General features: G+C 41.0%; 1 protein-coding gene across 4 annotated transcripts in view; it reads left to right on the top strand.

Annotated features, from left to right (window-relative positions):
* Nucleotides 1-25,901, top strand: part of LOC121901495 (amyloid-beta A4 precursor protein-binding family B member 2) — a 39,884-nt gene extending 13,983 nt beyond the window's left edge. For all 4 annotated transcript variants that reach the window (XM_042418293.1, XM_042418294.1, XM_042418296.1 and 1 more), the window contains 6 exons: nt 16,398-16,512; nt 18,264-18,339; nt 23,241-23,321; nt 23,423-23,538; nt 23,665-23,847; nt 24,114-25,901. In XM_042418293.1, coding sequence (XP_042274227.1) covers nt 16,398-16,512; nt 18,264-18,339; nt 23,241-23,321; nt 23,423-23,538; nt 23,665-23,847; nt 24,114-24,290 — 748 coding nt within the window. In that variant the 3' untranslated portion in view covers nt 24,291-25,901. The remainder of the gene's footprint in view (nt 1-16,397; nt 16,513-18,263; nt 18,340-23,240; nt 23,322-23,422; nt 23,539-23,664; nt 23,848-24,113) is intronic.
* Nucleotides 25,902-25,925: the final 24 nt, after the last annotated feature.

Raw genomic sequence — 25,925 nt, 5'->3', positions numbered from 1 at the left:
AAAGGGTGCAGGGGAAGAAAAAAAAAAAAGTGGCGGTGCTTTTGAGAGAGAGTAGGGTTATAAACAGAGCGATGGAGAGCCAGCGAGAGAGGAAGAGGCAGAGCGAGCGGAGAGGCATGCTTCCCTGCTCGCACTGAGAGACGCACAGCAGGACCTTGCAGGGGACTCTTCGGACCGGGCGAGCAAAGCAAAAGAAAGCCGACCGTAGAGGAAGATAGTGGGAGAAAAGGTGTAGCGAGGGGTAGAAGAGGAGGAGAGGGAGAGGCAGCGGGAGGGGGAGGAAGGAGGGAGAGAAGAAGGGGGGAAGGAGCCCCAGAGGATTAAAAAAAAAAAAAAGAAGAAGAAGAAGAAAGAGAGAGGAGGCAGACGGGAAGAGATTTACCCCCGGGTACCGCGGCGAAGGGGCTGTAGCAATGTCACCGTGGCGGAGGAGCTAAGGAGGCAGGAAAGTAGTCGTCTGTAACGGGGCGAGGATGTCTGGCTGTGTGAGTACCCCGGTCTCTCTTTCATTCACTCCTCTAGCTCTCCCCATCCATCCATCTACCCCCTCGTCTACTTCCAGTCATCCATTTCTGCCTCTCTCTCTCTCTGCACACCAACATCACCCCCTCTGTTTCTGTCCTCTGTTGATTTTTAATGGCTCTGTTGTTTGTGTAGAGGACACAACACAAGTCTCCCAGCCCTACTTTTATTCATTAGCTTTCCCTTTATTTTTGTCACCCATTTACTTCCCAGCCTCTTGCTGTGTGTTTGACTTCAAGCTGTGTACTCTCTCTCTTTATCTCTCTCTCTCTCTCTTTCTCTCTCTCTCTCGCTCTCTCTCTCTCTCTCTCTCTCTGGCTGGCGGTCAAGGTGTCGAGATGCAGGCTGGTTTTGCAGCCAGAGGAATCACTGAGATACGAGCGAACGCCCAGGGAGCCAGATAAGAAAGAAAAAACCATAAGAGTGAAAGACAGAAAGAGAGATGAAGTAAGCAAAGGAGGGATTGAGAAAGACAGGATTAAAGAGTCTGGATGTGCTGCAGGGATTTTCGAAGTGTGTGTCATGGCTGTTTGGAGCTGTTTGATATCGCACTTGGTGTGTGTGTGTATATGTGTGTTCTTCAGAGCCAAAATATTAATATTTTTGACTTAAGCATCTTGCACCTCATCCCAATCTGTTCATGTGAGGATACATACCTGAGTAAAGGTGTGTGTGTGTGTGTGTATGTGGAGTTTCCCCCTTCTCTCTCTCCTTGAGTGTCTACCATAACAAGCAGAGGATGAGGAGGAGGAGGAGAGAGGAGGATGAAGAATGAGCGGGGAAACAGTAAGCGAAGAACAAAAAGCCAGAGTGAGATGATTTACGACGTTAGGGGGTCAGTTGCTGCTTGTTTTCTTGTCCTTGGCTTGTGACACGCATTAGGATTGAGACAACACTGTTGAGAAGCGGAGGATGTGCGCCTTTAATAGTGTCTTTGTATAGGCCCCGACGTCTCTGTGCATTTCCAGATATTAAAGTGAACTATCGTTACCTTTCTTCACTAATGGCTCATCAGCACATTCACACAATTACTCCTGCAAACACACACACTCATTCCACATTTCATTCATATTCATTAGTGGGCAGCAGTGGGGCTCTGCTTGCTTATTCCCTCCAGCTCTCACTTGTTTCCCCCCACCACCACCGCTGACCTTCTGTGGACAGCTGTGCATGTAGAAAAGAAAGGGAAAGGAGAGAGGAGAAAAGATGAGAGGAAAAGAAGAGAAGAAGAAACACGCAAGCCCTCGGTATCATTAATATTTTAATGCTGAACACACTCTAGCGATCACCTCCATTTATGTCAATGAAGTGAGTTTGTATGTGCATGTTTGGGTTCCAGTCCTTCCCGTCACGATGTCCCCGTTGAGCTGCAGCTTATTTGCTGATGCTTAGTCCCCTGTAGCCTTAATTAACATGCAAGGTCCCTCCGACGGCCCACAGGGATGGAGGCCGAACACCTAGACCCACTCGATAGACGCCACAGTGATTGATGGCCTTTCCTCTCTGCTCCTGCTCCCGATTTGAGCCCGGCCAACCTCTCTCTTTCCCTGCAAGTCATTGCTCCTCCGCGTCAGCTCCTTCCATCTACCCACAATCCATCACACCCACTTCTCCACACACATACACGCTCTTCTTGTCAGGATATGTCCACCCAGCTCCTCCCGCCCCCCAGAAACCCTCATTCTCTAAAGGGTCATTAAGGTAGGAGCAGTGTCCCCCTCACACTCCAGCCCAGAGTCATATGTCAGACACGCACACACAGAATTACAAGCAGAAGCATCCAGGTTTGCAAAAACCTTAAAAAAAATAAAATATCTCTTCCTCTTTTCTCATTTCTTCTCTCTCATAGTCTTCATGCTAACTCTCTCTCTCTATTGCTCTCTCTCTCTCTCCCTCTATCTTATATTAGCATTGTTTGGCACACCTGCTGTAATCCTGTCTTCCTGACAGATTACTCCTCCTGTTCCTACTATAGATCCCTTCCATTGCCCCACCAGCCAATAAATCTCCTCCCGATAAAACCCTCGCTGTTCCCCGCCGCGTCGGGCAGTGATGTGAGGTGATGCTGATGTTCGCTGATCATACAGGGTTGAACACAGCAGGACGCTGGCACAGACAGTGTCTGCCTGTGGCTCGTCTATTTATTCAGACTACTGACAGCAGAAGTGGTTGTGGACTGTTTTAACTGAATACATTTGAATTACATGTTTAGACGCATTTTAAGGAGGTTTTTGCATGTTTTGTGTCCACTGAGGGGGCTGTTGGCCTGTCTAGCAGAACTGATGTATAAGCTGATAGATTTATCTCCCCTTAGGATCAATATCACACTTTCTTCAAATAATTTATTCTTGACAGAGTGTATTTAAAGGTACACATTTATCACTTGTCATGATTACAATTCAATATATATCTGCAGCTCAGGGTCAGAATACATTTATTCACAATTCGATTATTTATAGATAGATGCAGATAAAAATGTTAAATAGTAAATGAATTTGAGGTCATGATACTTGACACCATGTAACAGTCGAAATTGTGAAATGTACCTTTAAGACTCACTGTGTTGTCTAGGTACGAGGGAGGCAATGTCATCAGACAGCGCCTTGTATTGTTTGAGTTTGTTGAGCGGTGCGCAAGCTGTGAACGGACGCATGTTATTGAGCTCCTGTTTTCTTTTTGCCCTTCAACTCAAGACCAACGTTTGGTTACATGTGGCCTCTGTTTTGTTCATGTATGATAAAATAGTAGCCATACGACCGGGCTTGGTAAGGTTGATGTGAATGTTAGTAATAAACAACGAGCACTGTGGAAATCCCAGTATCGGCGTGGCTGTTTTTGACTCGTCTTCTTCTACTTCAACCAAGAAACACAGACCAAACTGTTCCAACCGAATGGCTAACAACCACAGTTCCTCTGTCCTTTGATCGTAACTTACATTTAACTGATGCTACAATGAAAATGTGACAACATTTAACTAAAGGAATCAAGTAAAACCAAACTCTAGTGTTATTTTCTTAGTTCATCAATTAATAATTAATCTAGAAACTACCAGAAAATGGCAAAAAAAAAAATGCCAATCATCACAACTTTCCAAAGCCCTCAATGACATCTTAAAATATCTTTTTTTTTTCCAGACTAACAGCCCAAAACCCAAATATATTCTGTTTACTATCACATAAGACATAAAAGCAGCAAATTTTCATAACAGAGAAGCTTGAACTAGATAGAGTTTGGCATTTGAAAAATGACATGAAGTATTTATTCATTATCAAAATTGTTTCAGTTCTAAATGTCTGTATTACTGAAGACATTGTCATTAGAAAAAAGTAAACCGTGCAGAGCCATTACAAGGTCGGCTATCATTATATCTGTTGCTCAATAGGTATTTTTGCCATTTAAAGGTTCAGTTCCCCCAAATTACCAAAAACATTTTCTCACATAACTAGTGGTTTCTAGCCATGCAGACAGTTTTGGTTTTCTTTTTCCATGTATTGGGTTTTCTGCCTCCAACCAAATACAACGGAGATGAACTGAATGTCATATGTGCTGCTCAGAGCACTGAACAATTTAACAGCAATGTGTATGTACAGAAACAGTGTCCTTTTTACTCTGGATCATCTAGAAATCACACTGTCAACAGTTTCAGAGGGAATAATTCTTTGTTACAAAAAAGTTATAGTGAAAACTGTTCACAGCCTATGTGAGGGAGATATCTCAAAACCTGGACAAATAAAACCAAAACTACTGAATCTGCATGTCAGACACCAAGAAAAGTAAGACAGAAATAGGGTGGCAATGTTTCAGTCAATCCTGACTAATTGATGGATCGTGTGGTGTATACAGTATATAATGTCAGGACATAGTAAAAAATGTCATTTACAGTTCCTTAAAGCCCAAGCTGATGTCTCCAAATACCACGTTTTCTCTGACCAACAGTGCAACCCCCCAAATTATTAATTTACCATCATATTAACAGAGAAAAGCAGCTGGAAAAAGGGATTGTGTGCTCCATATCTTTGCTTGAATAATAAAAATAATAATAAGATTAATCAATTATCAAAATAGTTGCCAAATCAGTCACCTAATCTATTTATTGACTTCTCATTTCAGCTTAGAAGATATAATTTTCTGTAATTTGGGTGAACTGACCCTTTAAATACTTCAGTTGGCTGTGAGAAAAACTGCACATTACTATATAGTGTGTGCATGAAACATGATTTATGGCACATGCAGCTAATTAGGTTACATGCATACAGTATGATCGAAACTGCAGAGAAGAAGCTCTCACACACTAACTCAACACCAAATCCCAGCACTCTCCCCCACACTCTCTTTATCTCTCTCTCTCACGCACACACACACTTTCTCACACACACACACACACACACACACATATACACGTTAGTAAGATACATGAATGGGGGCGTCTTACTGAGGTGACACCTCACCGAAGCCTTGTCTCAGTCGAGAATATCGGCGCTTGTGTACAAAAAACACACGCGCGCACACACATTTAGTCACTCACAGACACAGATCCCACACACACACTCCAGAGCAGTGTGATGTATAAATGATCAAGAGCAGAGAGAACAGCAGGACATCGTCTCTCTCCCTCTCTCGCCCACCCAGAGTCTCCCCCTCATCCCCCTCACCACACACACACACACACACATACACTCACTTTATCTTTCCATCTCACCAACCCACCTATCTCTGCTCTTAAATATGTAATGAAATACGATGAGGAGTGTTGACACACGGGTACTGTGTGTGCCTCCTCAGCTTGTTGCCCCTCCCTCTCCCTGCCTCACCATATACGCCTGGAATCAGGTCACCAAGCTGCATGAACATAAACTGGGGTCGTGTATGTGCGCCCCCTTTTAGTAAAACACCATTTTCACCATCAAGTTTGTAAATCTCTGAGGATGAATCAAACTGAGGCATAACTGCTGCTGTAAACAACATCAACTGTCTGCTCAAATCACACAAGCAGCGCTTCGTACGCTGTTTAATACACTCTAGACAACAGTATTATTTTTATTTCGACTTGATTTTGTCCTAGTTCTTTGCTGCCTCAGGCGATATTGGTGATTGTGTGTTTCTGTCTGTCTGCCTGTGTGTGTGTGTGTGTGTGGGGATGTATCATGTGGTACCAGTGATGTAGGGAGGGCCTCCTCCTCCTCCTTCACTGCGCCCTCTGGCCCCGGGTGCTCATTTTGCTGCTCATCTTGGTGCTGTAAACAAGTTTACTGTGTAGAGAGGTAATTACACACAGACATTCTACATTAGGCCTAATGGCTGTGGGCCATGACTAATTCACCAGGTCGCAGAGGGGTTTACCCTGTTCAGTTGTCACACAAGCTTTCAAATTAGATCCAAATTAGATCCAAAATCCTGCTCCATTGACTTTTAAATGTGTTTTTGTCCTTACTTTTAAAAGGAATTGTTCACCCTTTTGGGAAATAAGCTTATTCAGTTTTTTTTGCCGAGAGTTAAATGAGGTGCTGTATTTTTGAACTTTGGACAGAGCCAGGCTGCCCGTTTACCCCTGCTTCCAGTCTTTATGCTAAGCTATGGTGATCACCTCCCAGCTTCAGCTCCGTACTTAACATACAGGTATGAGAGTGATATTGATCTTTTTGTCCAACACTATATATATATATATTCCTCATTTCGTCATTTACACTTACAGATGCATTATCTGCATCTGTAACTGTAACTAAATCTTATCTGGATGAGGAAAAATGCATGTTAATGTAAGGTCAAAAATCCACTTAGCAAGTTGAAAGCTCACCTAACTCTGCCTGGCTTGCTTGAGATAGCAGGAAGAGGCAGAGGGAAAACTAGCAGGAAGGGAAAACTACAAGTAGTAGCAGTAGATAATAAGTCCTCCCTCGCAAAAAATGAATGACACTTGTCTGTGGCTCTGCTTTCCTTGACCTGGGACACGCCATTTTTGTTGACAAGTTTGCCTGCCCCAGTTATGCAAACTGTAATGTATCCAGATCACAGGAGCAAATGGGCCATATCTGTTGACCGATAAGTAACAAGAAATTGCATTATTTATATATAATATATCCCAAAATCACAAATTTTCCTCAGAAGGCTTTGTAATCTGTGCAACATGCAACACCCTCTATCATTAGATCCCCAATTTCAGATAAAGAAAAACCCACAAAATAGGAGAAAAACAGGGAAAACATCAAGAAGAGCAACAAAGGAAGGGTCACAGGCACTAGATGTTATATATACAGAGGTGACAAAATTACAAAATTACAGTAAAAGTAAACATGTAAGTACATAATATTATCATAATTAAGTACATTTTTCAGCTGTGCAATGTCTCTGTCCACTCTGTAGATCTTTGAGCACAGCAAGAGCACAGCTCTTAAATAATGTAATACATCAAAAATGTTTGTTTATATGATGTGTTTATTTTAAAAGTGAATATTGGCCAATATACTGTTCTCTGATTTTTCAAATAGTATCTGTCTCAAAAATTGATATTGGTGGGGTTCTAATTTAAATAAAGGATATTTAAACATGCTATAGACACAACTGTAAATACCAGATAATGGACAGTAACATTGCATCAGTAGTGCAGCAATTTCTGCCAGCAGCACTTCACAGTCCTGTTAATGGCTCTGTAAAGTCTGTACTTTGCATCTCCTCTTTTGGGTTTTATCATCAAATTTTATTTATTTGTTAATCATCATATTCTACACTCCATTATAGTAAACTACAAATTAACTTCCATCATGAGCAACATCCGCTGTTCTCTGCAAACACAATTATTAACACTCTGGGGTCCAATTTTTAAAAAACTGTTTCTTCACAGCAGTGTATGGCGTGTATGGTGTTTTTTTTTAAGTTTGGACTAATGAAAATGGATATTTTTTCTGCTGAATCCACGCAGATTATGAAGGCTCATCAACAAAATTTAAATGACCATAAATACATTTGTAGGCCTGACAGCAGATATGTTTCGCTTTTTCTGTGCTTACAAAGGGAGGATGAATATTGTTGTAGCTGTCATCGTAACAGTGTATACAAACTAACTACAAAGAGTGTTCTGCTTTACTGAGGATTATTTCACACTGCATCACGTTTTAAAGTAAGATAATGAAACAACGAGTCTCACACAAAAGTTTTTGAAAAGAGAATAACTGAACAGTCGCTAAGTATACATATACCTGCCATTTGTTTTGTTATTCTCTTTGCAGTGTGATGAAAGGGCTTTCCTCTAAATCACCATCCAGCTGTTGTTTCTCTCAGTGCTGCTCTCACCTGTCACAGTTCAGTGTTGAGCCTCACTGTGAAACTGGATCACATCCACTTTGGACTGAAGCCAAAGTCACAACACTGTCAACGATTATAGAGTTACCAGTTCAGTGGCAATCAATAATAACATATTTCCTCACACACACACACACACACACACACATACACACACTGTACACACACCTGGCCCTCACTGCCTCCTCATCTTCTTTCTACTGACAGGAGAGTCACAAGAACTTCCTCCTCAGACATTTCTAATCAGCATTTGGCTGTGCAATTAGCATATGTAAGTGCATTAGCATAGCGGCCGGTGCTACCCAGACACTCTGTAAAGCTATTTGATAATTGAAGTCTGTGTGAAGCGTGTGTGATGCCACAGTGCTGTGTGTGAGCTTGTGTGTGTGTGTGTGTGTGTGTGTGTGTGTGTTTGACAGATGGTTTGGAGAGGACATGAGTCTCTACTGAGCGATACTGGAAGCTGCAGAGCTGAAGAAAGTACAGCAGAGCAGATTGGGGACTAGTTACATTTGTGCTGTTTTCACTGCGTCTTATAAAGATCTTTTACTGCAACAGTTGAGGGACACTTTAGTTTTATTATGCCGTTTTATCACCTGAAGATGCATGGTGAAGTAACCCTTCTGAATAGTAGAGTATCATCAGTGAATAGTGTATCATTTAAAGGGGCCCTATTATGCTTTTCCTTATTTACTGTCATATATATAATGTTACAATTTATATTAAACGTGGCCAAAGTGTCAAATAATGAGTTAAACATATGTAGAAGTAATCCCTGTGAGCAAAAAGCACCACCTTCAGACCACTCTGAGCACTCAGTTTCCAACGTTTTTTTCTATTTTCAGCCTGAGCTGACATCGGCTCGTGACAGATTTCTTTATATGCTCATCTGCTCCACACACATCTCTGAAGCGGAGTAGTGAACTGGCGCATGAACATTATGGCATTTTTCGATTGTTTTGGGGGTAGTCATGCCGAGCCGTGACTCCAGTCGAACTGTGAATGTTTTTCCATTACACAGCACCATGAAGTAAAATAAGTTGTTTACCTGTTGGAGGTGTGCTAGTCGTCTGCAGCTCTTCACCAAACATCATCATCACTATGGCTGTTTCTGCTTGTACTATTCCTCCCTGCATTATTTCTAACTTATCCACTTAACAAAGAGCTCCAAATATCTCCATATGTTGTTGTGTCGACTGGTTTTTAGCACCGCTAATGAAACTTTGCTAATTTGACAAGGAACATGTCTAATTTCCTATAAATTCTTGACAATAGAAGTCTCCCATTACTTAGTCATTTAAAAGCTTTTAATATGAAGCAGTAAAGCAGGAAATGTTGGGTTTTCATCAGCAGTAACTTAACTCGACTGATACGGCTGCCCATCGGCAGGCTTCCTGAAGCTGGCCAATCAGAACAAAGTAGGCTCATTGGGAGGAGGGCCTTAAAGAAACTAGGCTAAAACTGCCTGTCTGTTAGAAACAGAGGCTGAACTGAGGGGCTGCATAAAGGGCAAGTGTAAGATAAATAAGGAGTTTTTTGAACTGTGAATCATGCAAAGCTAGTCTGTTGAAGTCCCAAAATAAAAATATAGAGCTGAAAATGAGCATAATAGGTCCTCTTTAAACTACTAAACCTTATATTTGTTAATTTTAATGCTGATGAAAAAAAATGAAAAGGGAAAAATACACAACAAATCTATCAACACTTTTAAAAGCAATTATGGATGATGTACCTTAATTTCTGGGACTATTTAGTTTTACAGTTTTCTTTTGTAAATTTCCTATTTTTGTGGATAATGGGCCAAAAATAAAGGACCATCTGGTGACGGGCATTGCAAACTAGCTCAGGCTATATATGCTGTGGTATGTGGCATTAGTTCATGCTATATTGTCCCTATGCCAATAAATGTTAAATAAACTCACTGACATAATCTGATGTAAGGGTGTAAAGTTACTATCTGTATCTGTTTATTTCACAGAAATATCTGTATTGGTATGTGTTTTCAGATTTTTAACTGAACTTGTTGCTTCATTTTCTTGTTTTAAACATTTTTAAACAGTTGTAACCATACCAAATAACAAAACATAATTTCAAAAAATAAAGAAAATTAAATGTAAAAATAAATAAAATCTGTGTAATTGCAAATGGTCCAGGTGGAAATGAATGATGTAAATAGAACGAGGGTCTTTAACAGAGGGAAAATACAAGTCAACAGGAGGTTGTGCATTTAACAGGAGGAGGTCCACACCAAATAAAGCTGTTTTTGAGTGTCCATGAAAAGAAAATGAGATAACGGTTGACACAAAGTGGAAAAGCTCTCTTGTCCATTTTACACGCACTTTCAAGACTTTGTCATAGCTCATTATATCTATATTGGAGTTAAAACATTAGGGAGCATATCTCAAACATGTGGGAAAAATCTGTGTTGGGTTGCATTTCATCAGCAACACCCATTTGTCATATGTCATGCATATGTCATATGTCAATCCGTAATAAAGGAGGCAAAGACATCAATGTTACAAACAAGCAAAGCATCAGTGGTCTAGAAGGCATCATTGCTTTGCATTTACTGATTTTTTTTCACATTTCTTCTTTTTGCATTTGTCATCAGCAGCGTACTACATTTTTACACCCTCATCTCTTGTAATTTGAATAAATGAGAAAATCAATGTAGGGAAACAGTTGCATCACTGAAACGAATGTAATAATCCTAAATAAAAATGTGAGAATGCATCTTAACACTGAATATCACAAACTGCAGCCATGTTTGTGTGTGCAAAGGTGGAGTTTTCCTTCAACTGTACAAATGTTACTACCACATACAGTGCTGTTAGTACTACTTATGGTGGGTGACTGATGTCAGAGGGGCAGAAGTTGACGGGTATGTGTGACTTTCACCATACATCTACAGCTGTGACCTCATTTAATCTCAGGTTGTACGCATCCTCTCCAGCCAAGTCTGCTTCATAGCCATCAGGATCAAAGAGGGATTGGTAGTAGTGAGTCAGTCATCCTTTATTCAGCTCTGGAAATATGTGGAGCACACAGAGAGGGAAAAAAAACACATGAGTAGTGGGAGTTTTGCTTTAACTCATCTCGCTGCTTTGGTGCTTTCGTATACCTTTCATCTTTTCCTCTTCACCACTTTCCTCCTCCATCCAGCCCCCTCCCCACTGGGTCTCACACCTCGTTCCCATTCCTCCATTATACACTCCCACCTTTTCCTTTTGGATTTCTGGCCTTTATGACTCCCTTCTCTTGACACTCTATCAATCTATCCTCTCTCTCTCTCCTCATCTACTCTTCTGCCAAACACTCTTCATACATCTCTGAGCTCTATCTGTCACTCATCCTCAGTTGTTGGTTGATCCGCTGCGTGTCTCTCTCTATAATGTGTCATCTCCCTGCATTAACTCAGGTCAGGATGACTGCTCCTTAAACCCAGCAACTCTCTCTCTTCCTTTTTCCTCTATTTCTGTCTCTTCAACTATCTCCACACCAAACTGCCTATTAGATTAAGGAGAAGATCAAAGGAAGCTGCATTCACATTAGGCTGTTTTCGTAAAGATCTTTGTTTACACTGAAAAGCCAAAAAAGCAGAAAAATTGCTAAATCTGCTCTTCTTTTTCCTAATTTTGTGTTGAAAGGGCACTGAGGTCATGACCTTGCAAATATTTTTTGGAAATTTGAGGTTTGGTGATGAGAAGTTAATTCTATGATTACACACATATTACATATGCAAGGTTATTTAAAGCTGACCTTTTTAGACAAAATTAGTCTGTTTTGTAGGCAAGAAAATAATTTAGTTAACATTCCTGGGACCAGACCATAATGTAGGTGGGGGGGGGGGGGGGGGGGGGGGGGGGGGGGATTGCAGATTATATAATAATAGAATATATAATAGTTACATGATTTTAAAAATACACTGAAAACTGTACAGAGTTGGGTTGTTGGCTGGTCAACAATGTCTCTGGTGTGTGGGGTTCAGCTGGAGGACTTTGAACTTATGACCTCAGGATTTCTAATATCTTGGCTTCAGACATGGCCTGGTTACTCTGCTGAGTCTCTGCTGGCCAAACCTCTGTTCTGTCCCCTCCCGCTCTCCGTTGTGTTGTAATACAGCCAAATCATAGAGGAAGTTAGAAGCACCAGAAAGTTGGCTTCCTAACTTTACTGCCTGACCAGACTTAAGTCATTGTATTCCCAAATATTAATTTTCTCCATTTTTGAAAAGCTCAGTTTTCAGGTGTAAAAATGTAGCATTTCCAGAAGTTAGACTGGCTTAGTCTCAGTCTCGCGCTGTCAAATTGAAATAAGATCAGTGTGATGATGACAGTAGTGTAGGATGTGGGGGAGACTGGAGTCTGATCTGGATTTCTTCCATCAGTAATAAAGCAGTTGAAATACTTTGAATGTGGCACTTTCATGCAAACTAGCTGCAGAAAGAGAAGAAAGGGGCACAGTGTAGAGGTTAATGGAGGGCAGCTTTTGCGCTTATTCAGAATTTTGACACCGAAATCCAATTCCACCAAAGTGACTGACAGTGAATAAAGCTTGGAGTCTGAATTTGAAATGGAGCAGAGGGAAGTGGAATGGGAAGCAAATGGACTCATAGTAAAAATAAAAAATCATGAATGAAATTCAAACAAAGTGAAACACAGAGAGAAAGAGTTACATTTTAATACAGCATGGGCAGATGTATTTATTTGTGGCGAATGAGGGCTTTTAGGCATTTTATACATGTGTTGATATTACCAGTCTCCATATGTCTGTGTGTGTGTGTGTGTGTGTCTGTGTGTGTCTGTGTGTGTCTGTGTGTGTCTGTGTGTGTTAGAGAGTGTGCATGTGGCGACCACCGGCTGCTCGGAGAGTAAGATGAAGCAGCAGCTCTGATACTCTGAAGATCCCTGTTTGAAATAATCTGCCAGCTGCTACCACACACACACACACACACACACCCACACACACACACCAACTGCTTCTTACTAAGTGGATCATCAAAGAATCAAAGGCAGTCAATGTTTGAATTAACCCTCTGTTCTTTATTCAGCCAGCGCCTCCTTTGTAGTGCTCCTGATGACAAGTGTCACAGACTGTATGGAAGAGAGAGCGGCTCTGATGAGTTGCACTGCTGATATGAATCCCTCTGTGTTGCATCTCTTCTTCTTCTTCTTCTTCTTCTTCTTCTTCTTCTTCTTCTTCTTCTGTGAGGGCTTCTCCTGTTGTGGGAAGAAAAGCGAGTGAGTGGAGGGGTGAGAGATAGAGAGAGAGCTGAGGAGCGAAAGGAAGATTAAAGAGCGAGAGGATGAAAGAGAGATTGGGAGGGAAAATGGGGAAAAGGGGGGAGTGTGAATAGGGAGAGCTGCAGTACTGTAACAACAAGATGTGTGTGTATGTGTGTGTGTGTGTGTGTGCAAGTATGTTGGCACATCTAACAGGAAAGGTGTGCTGTGTCATAATGTAGTGGAACGATAAGCCACTGAAATGAAAAGTACACCGAGCTGAGCTGTAGTGCACACATGTGACACACACACACACCTCACAGGAAGACAGTGATTGAGGTGAAAGAGCATTGTGTCTGTTTCTGACTTATTATAATAACATTTCTCTCTTTTTTCCTTCCCTCTGCTTTCCCTACTTTCTCTCATTTTCTTTTCCCTTTTCATCTATAATTTTTCCTGTCTCTTAATTAAACCCTCCTGCCCCTCAACAACCCCCTTTCTTTTCCTCCTCCTACCTCCTTCTGCTTCCCGGGAACCAGAGAAAGGTAACTGCTCTGCGCGGTGTGCTCAAGTGTGATCGTGCCTCTCCATTGTTTTCAGTAATCGTTGTGTCAAGACATCCACTCCCCCTGTGCAATCACATCATCTGTCAGTAGGCATCAAATCAGTGGCTTTGGTATGCCCAGAGTCACTGTTGCTCTTTACAGGAGTGCAGCAGCGACCGCTGAAGGACTAAATCATTGGTGTTAAATCATCAGCGAGCCAGACTGACCACAGGCTATTTCCTATTAAGAGTTGCATGCTGTTTTATAGCGTTTTGATCCCCCAGAGAGGGCACAGAAGTCATAAAAGAACCATTTGTAGTATGCGAGGCAAGGCCACTCATGCTGCTTTGGTGACACACTGCTCAAATGTCCCTGAACGGAGTGCACTGGACGCATACACACACACTCCAAACACACACACACACATACACCGTCCTGTCACACTTTTCTTTGCTGGCCACAGGCGGTAGGCATTATTGACCTAAAAGTGTGTGAGCACACAATTAAGCAGAGGAGACAGGCCGGATAATGGACTCATAAACACAAAGAGCTTGCTGTGATAAATGTCGACTGTATATGCTATAATTCTGTTTGTGTCTGTGGTTATTTGGGAGTGTGCGTTGTATATGAGTGTGTGTGTGTGTGTGTGTGTGACGCTGCCATCCAGTTGGCTTCTCTGCATGTCCCCACTCCCCCTTTCCCTCTGCGTTCTGTTTACTCAGTCATTTCAGTCCTGGCTGCACACACATCCTCCTACCTTTTGTTCTGCCACTCGTCTCACCTGTTAATGAGGTCGAGAAGCGTCTATATTTCATCTTGTGTATGTGTGTGTGTGTCTGTGTAGTATCTCAGCTGTGTTTCATCTTCCACCCACTCTCTGCACAAAGTTTCCTTCTCTGCGGAGCTTTCCTTTCTCAGTCTCACCCTCCTCCTCCTCTTCATTTTTCTTTGGCATGTGGCACCACTGTGAGAGAGCTTTCAGCATTCGGTTTCCTCGGGCACTGGGACACACATCTGCCTTTGTGTATGCATACGTGCCTGTGTGTCATTGTAGCCAGAATTAGCCGACACCGTTTTCAGTCAAAAAATGCCTAAGGACAGGTAAACATTCACCTGTTGTTTAGCAACGGCATCCAACAAAGCAGATTAAAGGGGCTTTAAGTAATCTCTTTGTCATATAAAACTTGATTGGTGAAAAAGGAATTGCAGCAACACAGCAAAGCTTATAGCGGCCTGTAAATGACACGAATAATGAAGCAACAATTTCACAGTAGATGAGTGAACTAATTAGGGTAGAGCACCACCATAAATGTCTGGAGAAGAGGTAAATATATTATGATGCAAAATGGCGTAATAATAATTCTGCTTTGTCGTGTGGATTTTTTTTTTTTACTTGTGCATGAAATGTTGTGCAACATGATGTTTTGATGGCTTCTTATTCCGCTGCTGAACAGCTGAGAATGCAAACAGGAGCAGGGAGGAGAATGAAAAGTTACTATTGCAGACCAAGGTCCAAGGACAGACTTTTTTTTTTTTTTTTGCAGTGAGTCACTTTCTAACAACACATACAGTATTGGGTTGGGAAAAGATGTGAAATCCACTCCAACCGAAAAAGTCTTGATAAAAGGAATGAGAATAAAATTTGGGCTCAAACACCAGGAGGGATTTCAAATGGAAAGTAAACAAGATATTTCCAGACGCTGTAGATATTGGCAAAATCTGAAAAAAAAACTGCTGAAGAAAATGTAGAACACAAATAGGCAATTATATCCACATATTGGCCCTAAGCTAAGTGCCTTCTAGGAGAAGGAGATTGAAGCTCTTCAAAAAGTGTTTCATCTCAATATCCAGTGATGTCCAAAGGTGGCTCTCCAAGGAGTAATACCAGTTATTGGCACCCGTTAAGTGTATTAAAATTAATTGCCTGAATCTCCCACATACAATATGTGGTATCAAGAAGTGTTATGAGATGGAACAAATAACATCAATACAAAAATGCACATTTAAAAAGAGATGGGATCCTGTAATGGACCTATTAACACAATGAGGTTATTCATCATTTACTTCCTATATGCTAAAAGAATTTACCTCTTGTGGAGGTAACAGTGTCTTTCCTTCCCTTTTTGTCATATTTTTGAGTATTTCTCCTCCTGATCAGTAAATTGTGAGATCAATTGTAGTTCTTTCATCTTTCTTTTCTTCATAAAAGTTAGAATCCTTATGAAGGCAGCTTATAATGTGGAAAGAAAATTGTACAAGTAGATCAAATTTAAATACAATACAAGTGTACATGCTGGAAAATCACTGAGTCATCTAGGAAAGCAACTAACAATTACTTTCATTAGCGATTAATCTGTCAATTATTATATCAATTAATTGATTAGTTGTTTGGTCTGTAAAATATCAGAAAATGGTCCTCAAATGTCTTTTTTTGTCCCGACCAACAATCCACAACTCAAAACCCAGAAAAGATATTCAGTTTACTATAATATAAACCAGAAAATATTCACATTTGAGAAGCTGGAAGCAGAGAATTTGGACATTTTTTTCTCAAAGAATGGCTCCAAACGTATCCATATTATTAATAGTTGTAGATTGATATAATAGTGAGCAACTAATCAATTAATCAAATAACCGTTGCAGCTCTAGAGTCACCTGTATTACAGGACAACAGAGATTCTTACTTACTGCCCCTTTTACAAACGTCATGAAGGTGCATCAAGGTAAACAATGAGTTTGTTTCATAACTGCTTCAGTCATTCATGTGTGATGATTCTTGTACATGTTTTTGTGTCTTCTGTCTGTGCTTCAGGGACTTTGCCTATGTGGCGAGAGACAAAAACACGCGGGTGCTGAAGTGCCACGTCTTCCGATGTGATACCCCTGCCGCAGCCATCGCCACAAGTCTCCACGAAATCTGCTCTAAGGTGGGTGTCATTACCACCACCGTCTCCGCATGAACAAGCTTATCTGCTGCTGTAACAAGCTATCAAGTTTTAATTAGGGTGAGAAACAAAGAGAAACAAAAAAAATTGAGTTTGGTACAGAGTGTTTGCGTGTGTGTGTTGTTCACTAGAGGAGAGGGAAGTTTTAAGAGCCTTTACTGTGAGGTGAGGAGATAAGATTCAGGTTACATGCAGTGTTTCTTAAAAAGAGTTTTCTGTGTGTGTGTGTGTGAGAAAGAGTAAGCTGCTGGTGACAGTGTGTTAACCCTCTCAGGGACAGGGAGCCACACAGATCTTTAAAGGTGCAAAGCTGCAGCATAAAGCAAAGTCAACACTTGAGTCACACATACGCACTTTCTCTCTCTCGCTCTCTCTCCCCCTCTGTCTCTCTCACACACACACACATACATACACACACACAGCCTCGTGTCCACAAAGAGAAACCGGTTTGTCCTCAGGTCAAAAGTGACCTTGTAAAGGATGAATCCACCTGGAACTACAGATCTCCTCCTTTAGAGGCATGTTGACCCATTTAGACAGAGAAGTGAATGTAACATTAATTTCTTCTGATCTCTTACCACAAATTGAAAGAGGAGTGTGTTTCTGTGTGTGTGTGACAATGACCCTTCACACTTCACGCCTATTTTAAACATGCTGGTAGTTTTGTCTTTACTGCAGCAGAGGAACTTGGTGACCTTAGTCCTGCAGCTACACAGCACGCTGAGCGATATTTCCTTTGTGTGTGTGTGTGCGCGTGCGTCTTCTTGCATGTTCCCCCCTGAGCAGAGTTGCAGACTCACCATAGACTTTGATTAATGGCACCTTCAATTAATCAAGTATCTCTAGCAGGAAGAGAGTGCAGCAGCTCAGTGCAGAGGCCATGCAGGCTATTCAACATTTCAAGAGCATGTACACTGCAGCAGAAGAGCAGAAGGAAAGAAAAGACAGCTTTTTTTCAAACAGTTGAATTCAAACATGTAAAATATTGGAAAGGTTTTAAAGGATAAGGCTGGTGATACTCTATAGTGTTCTTATTGTTAACAAATCTGAAGAAAGACCAAAACCAACAATGAATTGATTGTCTGTATACCCAAAGCCTGATGTAGCTTATTCCTCTGTCCCGTAGACCTCCATTGTTGTCCAAAAACTATTAAAAACACATCAATGAGCCAAACTGTTGAACTGGCTGACATGTTCCTTCATTCTGATTAACACAGCCACTGTAGTTCATCTTGAGTCGATCCCACAAACACCATCCTGCTGCCATAAATGCTCACCAGAGCACTAAATGCGCTGCTGAAAATAGTCCCTGAGAAATACATTATTTACTCCTGGAATTCCACCATTTTGAAAAAAGGAAGTAATATATTTGTGACCTGTTTTTATAGATATATACTGCAGTAGGAGCAAATGGACTTGAGGTTGAGTGCCACAGCCAGGGAAGTTGGAAAGTACTCCAAAACGAATTTCGCTAGCCATATCCTTTAAATTTTGTTAATATTTTGTGTGTCTCAGCTGGAATTCTTTGCTGGGATTTGTTTTTAAGCTGCTCATTTGTGAGAAAATCAAAGCTTACAGTATCTTGACCCTCTGTTGTGTCAGCTTTCAACAATCCTGTCTGCATCTCTTGTCTTCTTTTTCTCCCTTCTTTTTTCTCTCTCTCATTTTGTCCTGTTTCTTCCTGTGTTTTACCATCCTCTCTCTTCTTTTTTTTTTCCTCTCCCCTCGTCTAGATTATGGCTGAAAGGAAAAGTGCCAAAGCTGCAGCTGGCAGCTCCTCCCAGACAGGCTCCGATGTACCCCTACAAGGTACACACACACACAGACACACAAACACACATGCACACAAACACACACACACACACACACACACACACACACACACACACACACACACACACACACACACACACACACACACACCCTTTTCTTTGAGTCTTATTCTTTTGTAGTTCCCTCGTGAGAGAATTGGATTTGTCAGCCGTGCGCTATCTTCCCTGCTGTGGTTTCTTGTCTCATATTACAGCATTTTCCACATCTGAACCCATATATATGTTTTTTAAAATTGACCTTATCGCCTCAGGAGCAACTGTGAACATTTGTTAATAGAAAAGATAGCAATGTTTGGTTCAATTACACACAGATAACGCTGACTCCAGAACAACTCCTTGCTCTGCAATCACTGAGCTTTATCCTCGCAGCACTAATTCTATTCACCATTTCCCATTTCGCTAAGTCCCACTGCTTGTTCCACTCAGTCCCAAGTAATTATAGGAAGGAAGAGAAAAAGCACCAGCATGGTTCATCCCTGACTGTAACTTCAGCTGGTGTGTGTATCTGCTGAGCGCAGGGGAAAGGAGCTCCAGCATTAGAATATAAAAGAACTGTATCGGCTCTTCACTTACAGAGGCAGTTGACCTCATTAAAACCCAATTAGTGTTCCTTTGAGGCGAGGCCTGGTGCTACACAGCCCCCATCCCAACCCCAGGATCAAAGAATTTATGGGTGAAAAATTCCTCACATCCTTTACAGCTATAACTTGCTTGAACTCATAGTCTTTTAACTTAAAAACCATTTGATATCCACTGAGAGGTCTTGCCCTTGCAGCGGATAGACAGGTCCATTCACTCTAGAGGTTTTCCAGTCGCTCTCTTTGCAGTGAAAAACAGTTTTCATCTGGATTAGATCTCTTTAGGGTAGCCTGGTGTGTGCAATCCCATGTTGGGACACATTTGAAGAGATTAGCACAGAATGATTTGAGATGAATACCAACACCAGGATAATGGCCTCACTGTACACTTTCAGTTTGTCCCTACTGGATTTAGGCTGTTTGAGATCTACTTTAAAGTGGATTCAAGTGCACAAACCTCTAAAAATCTACTGTTTTCAAAGCCTCATCAGTCTCTACTGAATGTGGAAGATATTAAAGGATAGGTTCACAATATTTCAAGTCTGTCACGTACCTATATGAACACTGATAAGGTTTTTCTTACTGTAATCATTCCTCCTGTTCATACTGGCTATTAGAAGATCACTTCCATAATGTGCTTTCAATGTAAGCGATGGAGAACAAAATCCACAGTCCTCATTTTGTGTAAAAATGTATTACAAAGTTTAATTGAGTTAGTCAAATCAAGAAAATATCTTCCAAAGTTACAGCCTTTTAGAACAAAATTCCCTCTTCCTGTTACTATCCCTCCACTGCAGCTCAACAGGGAAACAAAAAGAGGGAATTTTGTACAAAACTGACTGAAAAAAACTGATTAAATCAGATGGCTGAAGCCTCATATTAGCTGCAGATAAACTTTTTAAATATAATGTTGCACAAGACGAGGACTGGACTGTGGATTTTGTCCGTCATCAATTACATGTAAAGTGCATTAGGAAGGGATCTTCTGATGGTCAGTATGAACAGGAGGAATGATTACAGCAAGAAAAAAACAGCTTCAGTGTTCATATGGGTACCTGAACCCTTCCTTTAAGGACTTTAAGGAGTACACTGATGAGGTGAATCCAGGCCAAAGCCATTATCCATGATTGATTTCCCTTATTCAGTCCATACCGATCACACGGAGATGAGTTCATGATGAATTGTTAGTCTCTGAAATGCAGTAATTAAGATGGGGATTGTGCAAAATGGGCTGAAACTCATCACAAGGAAGATGTAATGAGTGGGCAGGTTTATCTGAAGTTAAAGTCACTGTGTGTGAAATATTTATGTGATTTTTGTATCTTTCTGTTTTTGTTTTGTAGAAAAATTGGTGCAGTCTTCGTGCTGCTTTCAGCCCTTTCATCTTAATGTATCTTTCTGACACTACCACTGTGGGGGTGACAAAGTTGGATATTTTAATTGTACATGTTTGCTTTAATGTGTACAATTTGTAATCTACCTGAGAGATATTTTAGTACCTGGCCTGTCATTATTCAGCATTCCTTTAAAAGGAGACGTCTCATGTACATTTCCAGGTCTATATTTATATTCTGTGGCTCTACTGGAATATCTTGGCATCATTTACAGTTAAAAACACCTTATTTATCTTATACTGGCCCTTTATGCAGCAGCTCAGTTCAGCCTCTGTCTGAAACAGGGGATTTTAACTCCTGTCTCTTTGAGGACCCCTGCCCGATGAGCCCACTCTGTTCTGATTGGCTAGCTTTCCAGAAGCTGCTGAGGGGCAGCCATATCAGAGTCGTGTTAAGTTACCGCCAATGAAAACCCAACATTTCCAGCTTTTGCTGCCAACTTCCGTTAGGGGTCTATTCAAGATAGCAGGTTTTACAAACTCTGACTCTAACCCTGAACTCTGAATTGATGAACCCTGAGATGGGAAACTCAGAGTTTTCGGTTCCAGAACAACTAATCAGAGTTTGTTCAATCAACTCTGAGTATGTTCACTCTGACTTAAGCTTGTGTGTGTGATGAATCGTCAGTGGAGTTCTAATACCACGATTCACCATGGCAACAAGTAAATAAAAGACGGTCTCCATTTTAATCCAGTGGACGTAGCAATATTAATGCATGTGTATGAAGACAGTGCACATTTATTAATAAAGTTTTATTCAGTCTAGTCCATTAATTCATCATTTACTAGACTTACATTTCCTTGATGATGATAAAGTGGAATCCATGTATCAGGCTGTAGCCTACATTACATTTTAAATATATTTGTTCAGCTTTAATCTGACAGGGACAAAACACAGAGGCAGCAACTGAAGATGAAAAACATAGTTAAACATTTAAAGAATATATAGATCAAAGACAAAGAGGCATGACTGTAAGCTCACAGTCTGATCCAGTAATAATGTGTTTGGTGATTTGCACTTGAAAAGGTGTCAAGGTTAAAATAAAGTAGATTTTAAAAATGTTTGTATCTTGGCTCAACAGCATTCAGTGACTTCCTTTCAGCTACTTCAATAAATGTGGTAAATTGAAACATTGTCACTGACATGCTGTTAAAACATGTTCAGACTATACACAGCCAATTTTAAAAACTCACTTTCAAACTACATTCTACAGCTGCACCACAGTCCTGCCCACACAGAAATATTTACATATAATCTCCAATATTATAGGAATGATGCTTCATACCATTTTTTTAGATTTAAATTGAGATTACACATTATGTGCAGTAAACATTTCAGTGCAGGAGCTGCTCTAACAAACTGCCAGCTGTCTTGCGTGCACAGAGTCACGGTGTTATAACAGAAGGACATGCAGAGGTTTTACTCTGAGCTGAGGCTGAATTCATGCTGTGTAATATTTCAATGTGAGAGCAAAAACCCGCTGTTCGAAGAAATGACTGATGTTTATAAAAGCGATAACTTTAGAAAGTCCTTGGGGAACAATCTAATATCCAGCCAGGATTTAGATTCTGACAGACAGTAAACCTCCACTAATTAATGTGCTTCGATACACACTTTGATACGGACTGAGTGAGGGAGGAAATGAAACAATGTGTCTGGCTCTGTAAGAGGGAGGAGACATTGAGAGAAATTCAGGGTTTGTTGAAGAAAACCTGCCAGTGAGCAGGTAAGGTTCACAGAGTTTAAGTTACCTCTCTTTCTAGAATTGAAAACTCATCTCAGGTTGAACAAACTCAGTTTTCACTAAACCCACTCTCTGGAATACACCCCACCTTTGGAGGCTACATCAACACACAGTCTTCACTCAAAATATAAACCTCTCAATCCGTAAATGTTCGAGCCCGATTGTGATCTGAAATATGAGAGTGGACAACACAAACAGCTTGTAGAACAACCTTAGCAACAAAATATATGGAATGGACAGCCGTTTGTGGGCGTGTGCTAATGTGCTGACGTCAGCTTGATGGGGAAGTTTAAGTATCTTTGCAAACGGAGCATCACAGCAGGCTGAAACCTGAGCTTTTGACTTGAAGGCAGCATTTTCGCATAGATTCGTGTCAAGTTTTGGAACTTAACCATGTTAAACATAGACGTCTGACATCATAATAGTATATAAATGACAGAAAAATCTCAAAAATCATGTGATGTCCCCTTTAAAATCAATGTTAATTTTTTGGGAGATCATATAGAGCATACCTCATATTCAAGTAATCTTCCAAGAACAGACTTTTATATTTAACTACTTAACTTCTTCCAACATTTTAATGGTGGTTCTCTCTGGGTCTCTCTCTTTTTAGCACTGTGTTGTTTTTCTTGTTATTCATTTTTTATCACACTCAAGGATTGACAATCTGCAAACTGCGTACTAAAATATTTAACCACTTTTTATATAATTTTGAGAATTCTACCCATCAGAAGTCATCTCAAGCTTTTAAAGCTAATTGCATGGCGTGTTAATAGAGAGATCCTGAGGGTAAAAGATGTTAACTCCTTTGCAGATTGCAGGTGATACATCTTTGATCACCATTCCCTGTGTATGACGATCTTTTCTGCCTACAGGCCATTGTGTAAACAGGCATGGCTTGATTTTCATGCATGAAACATCCATCTCTCTGAATTCTTGCATGCTTGTGTGTGAATATATTTTTTCATGCCCTAATCATGTCAACAGCCACCCTAAAATATTAAAATATTCATAAGCGTTTGTTTATTTCTCTAGTTTAAGCCAATTATCATGTGTGGACTTCTCTTCTGGAGCTTCGTTAGATGTTGTCGTGTGATAAAATCCCCCCACGGGTGATTTGAGTGTATTTTAACGTGTGTTTGTGTGTGTTTTCTCTCTGCAGAGTTTCCCATGCCAAAGACCGAGCTGGTGCAGAAGTTCCATGTGCTATATCTGGGTATGACATCTGTGTCTCGCCCCATAGGTAAAACTGAACCCACACTGACACCCATACACACTTTACAAGACATCCTGCACCCTTGTAATATATCCTTCTGTTCACTGTCTCCTGTGTTTTGTCTCCAGGTATGGACATCATAAATGGGGCCATAGACAGCCTTGTGTCCTCCACAGGCAAAGAAGACTGGACTCCTGTCATACTGAGTATTGCTGACACCACTCTGGCTGTCATCAAAGAAAAGGCAAGGGACTTTTTGTTGCTATCCTGACCACTAACAGATAGATAAAAGATGTATATGTGCTTGTCGGTCTAATAGATCAGAATTTAGGCCGAATTTAGCTGATTCTCTTCTTGGCTGTCTGTGCAGGAGGAGGAAGAGGAGGTGTTGGTGGAGTGTCGTGTCCGTTTCTTGTCCTTCATGGGTGTGGGACGGGACATACACACATTTGCCTTCATCATGGACACCGGAAACCAGCACTTTCAATGCCATGTTTTCTGGTGTGACCCCAACGCAGGCAGTGTGTCTGAGGCTGTGCAGGCAGCATGTGTGGTAAGCTCATATGATAAAACATGATGTGGTATACGTGTGTCATTTTGTTTCCTACATAAATATTAATGGAAATTTTGTATTTAAAAGAATAGTTTCAGGAAATTATTCACTTTCTTGCCAAGAAAGCAAATAAGCAAATTTCCCAAAAAGTTCAACTGATCCTTTAATAAATGATCAACAAGCTAGAAGCGACATACATCTTGCCTTATTTTTCTACAAAACCCAAATGATAAAAACTCATCTAAGCCTGTCTTCTTCCCTCTCAGCTGCGGTATCAGAAGTGTCTGGTGGCACGGCCGCCCTCCCAACGCGCTGGTTGCTCCTCCTCACCCGCTGCGGACTCTGTGACCCGCCGAGTGACCACCAGCGTGAAGCGCGGCGTCCAGTCTCTCATAGACACTCTGAAACCCAAGAAACAGCCGTCAGAACTTCCCCAGCAATGACCGTCACCAGTGACCACAGCACCCACCCCCTCCCCCGGCCAACGCCTGGATGCCACTCACACTATCGCCACGACAACACCTAATCAGTACCAGCCATGGTAAACAATGATGTACATATATGTTAACAAACACCACCGCAGACGAAGGAAAGGAGAGCAATCCTCAAGTATGCCTGATGATTTTAAAAAAATAAATAAATAAAGAGGAATGTAAAAGCTGCAGTGTGTTCGCTGCTGTCACCTGGTGTCACTGGTTGAACTTTGACCTTTGAACGCTGCTGTGTCCAAGTGAAAACCACCTGCTGGCTTTATGTGGATTTTCTGGGTCTGGATGGATTATTTGATCAAGCGCTCTGCAGAAAGGATACAGGATAACCCAGAAGAAAATGACCAAATTTCTATTAACAGACTTATTGGTTTACTCAATTTTTTTTCATGCTCTGTCCCCTTCTGTAAAAACATTCATCGGCACAGTAAGAGCTCCTGGATTGGACGGCGGAGAAGCTACAGTAGCCTTCAAGGACTGAAAAGGTGTCGTTTTGCTGTCATGGGAATCTGACAACTGAATGGGAAAACTAGAAAGACTTGCCAGCAACCTCCAACTTCCCACCATAAAAACATGTGTGACAAACCTGAAACAGACAAAAACATCCCTTGAGGATGAATGGAGTGATTGTAATAATGAAGTGTATCTAAATGATTGTATGTAGGAAGAGAGTATTTAGGGCACAGAACTTGTAGATATGAGGGAGAGATGTGGAGGTGTTGGTGACAGTAAATGGGACAGATGTGGGTTTTTGATTTTGCATGTTATCTTGATGGGATATGTTTTATGTCGAGTTAAAAAAGGGTCTCGGTAAGAAGAGTGGTGAACACACAAGAAGTCGATGCTCTCAGCACAAGTCATCTCCACTTGACCATGACTGGTTTTACACTGGCACAAAAAAAAAATCTGACTTATTCCTACAGTCACCCACGACTAAATAGAAGGTTATTCTCTGCCCCGTTTGCGAGATTTAACGATTTTTACTTTACATTCCTTGATGGATGAGTTGATCTGCAAAAGAACGTTAAAACACTTTTTAATGTATTTTTAAATTAGTTAAGATTGTAATTTTTTTGCATACATTATACAAAAAAAAAAGTTTAAAAGCTCAAGAATGTTACTTTCCATCTTAACAATTTCCTCAGGAACCTTTATGCATAACACTCGAGATTTATGTGGTAGCAAGAAATTCCAGATCCAGCTTGACTTTGGCAGATGTAAAGAGCTTGAGGATTTGGAAAAAGATCTAATCTGTGCCATACAGTAAGGGTTAACTATATTTTCTCTTCCTATGAAAAAATCCAGCCAGTCTACTCCCACTCACGGACAAACACACACACACACACACACACACACACAAATATGCACACATAGCAGTAAAAAGGTCTGCTGTCACTGCTATCAAAATCTTTACACTGCTCCTATGGCTCGGGGCCACCACCTGCACTCGACATGAACTCTGTGAATGCAGTCTGATCTAATGAAACACACACACACACACACACATACACACAAAACAAACAAGAGAGATGCTGTAAAATCATTTCAGTTCTGTTCTTCACCCATCTCTACACCATGTAAATGTAATCT

Source organism: Thunnus maccoyii, chromosome 8 (genome assembly GCF_910596095.1).
Source record: "Thunnus maccoyii chromosome 8, fThuMac1.1, whole genome shotgun sequence".
Lineage (NCBI taxonomy): Eukaryota > Metazoa > Chordata > Actinopteri > Scombriformes > Scombridae > Thunnus > Thunnus maccoyii.
This window is presented reverse-complemented; position numbering and strand designations above follow the sequence as displayed.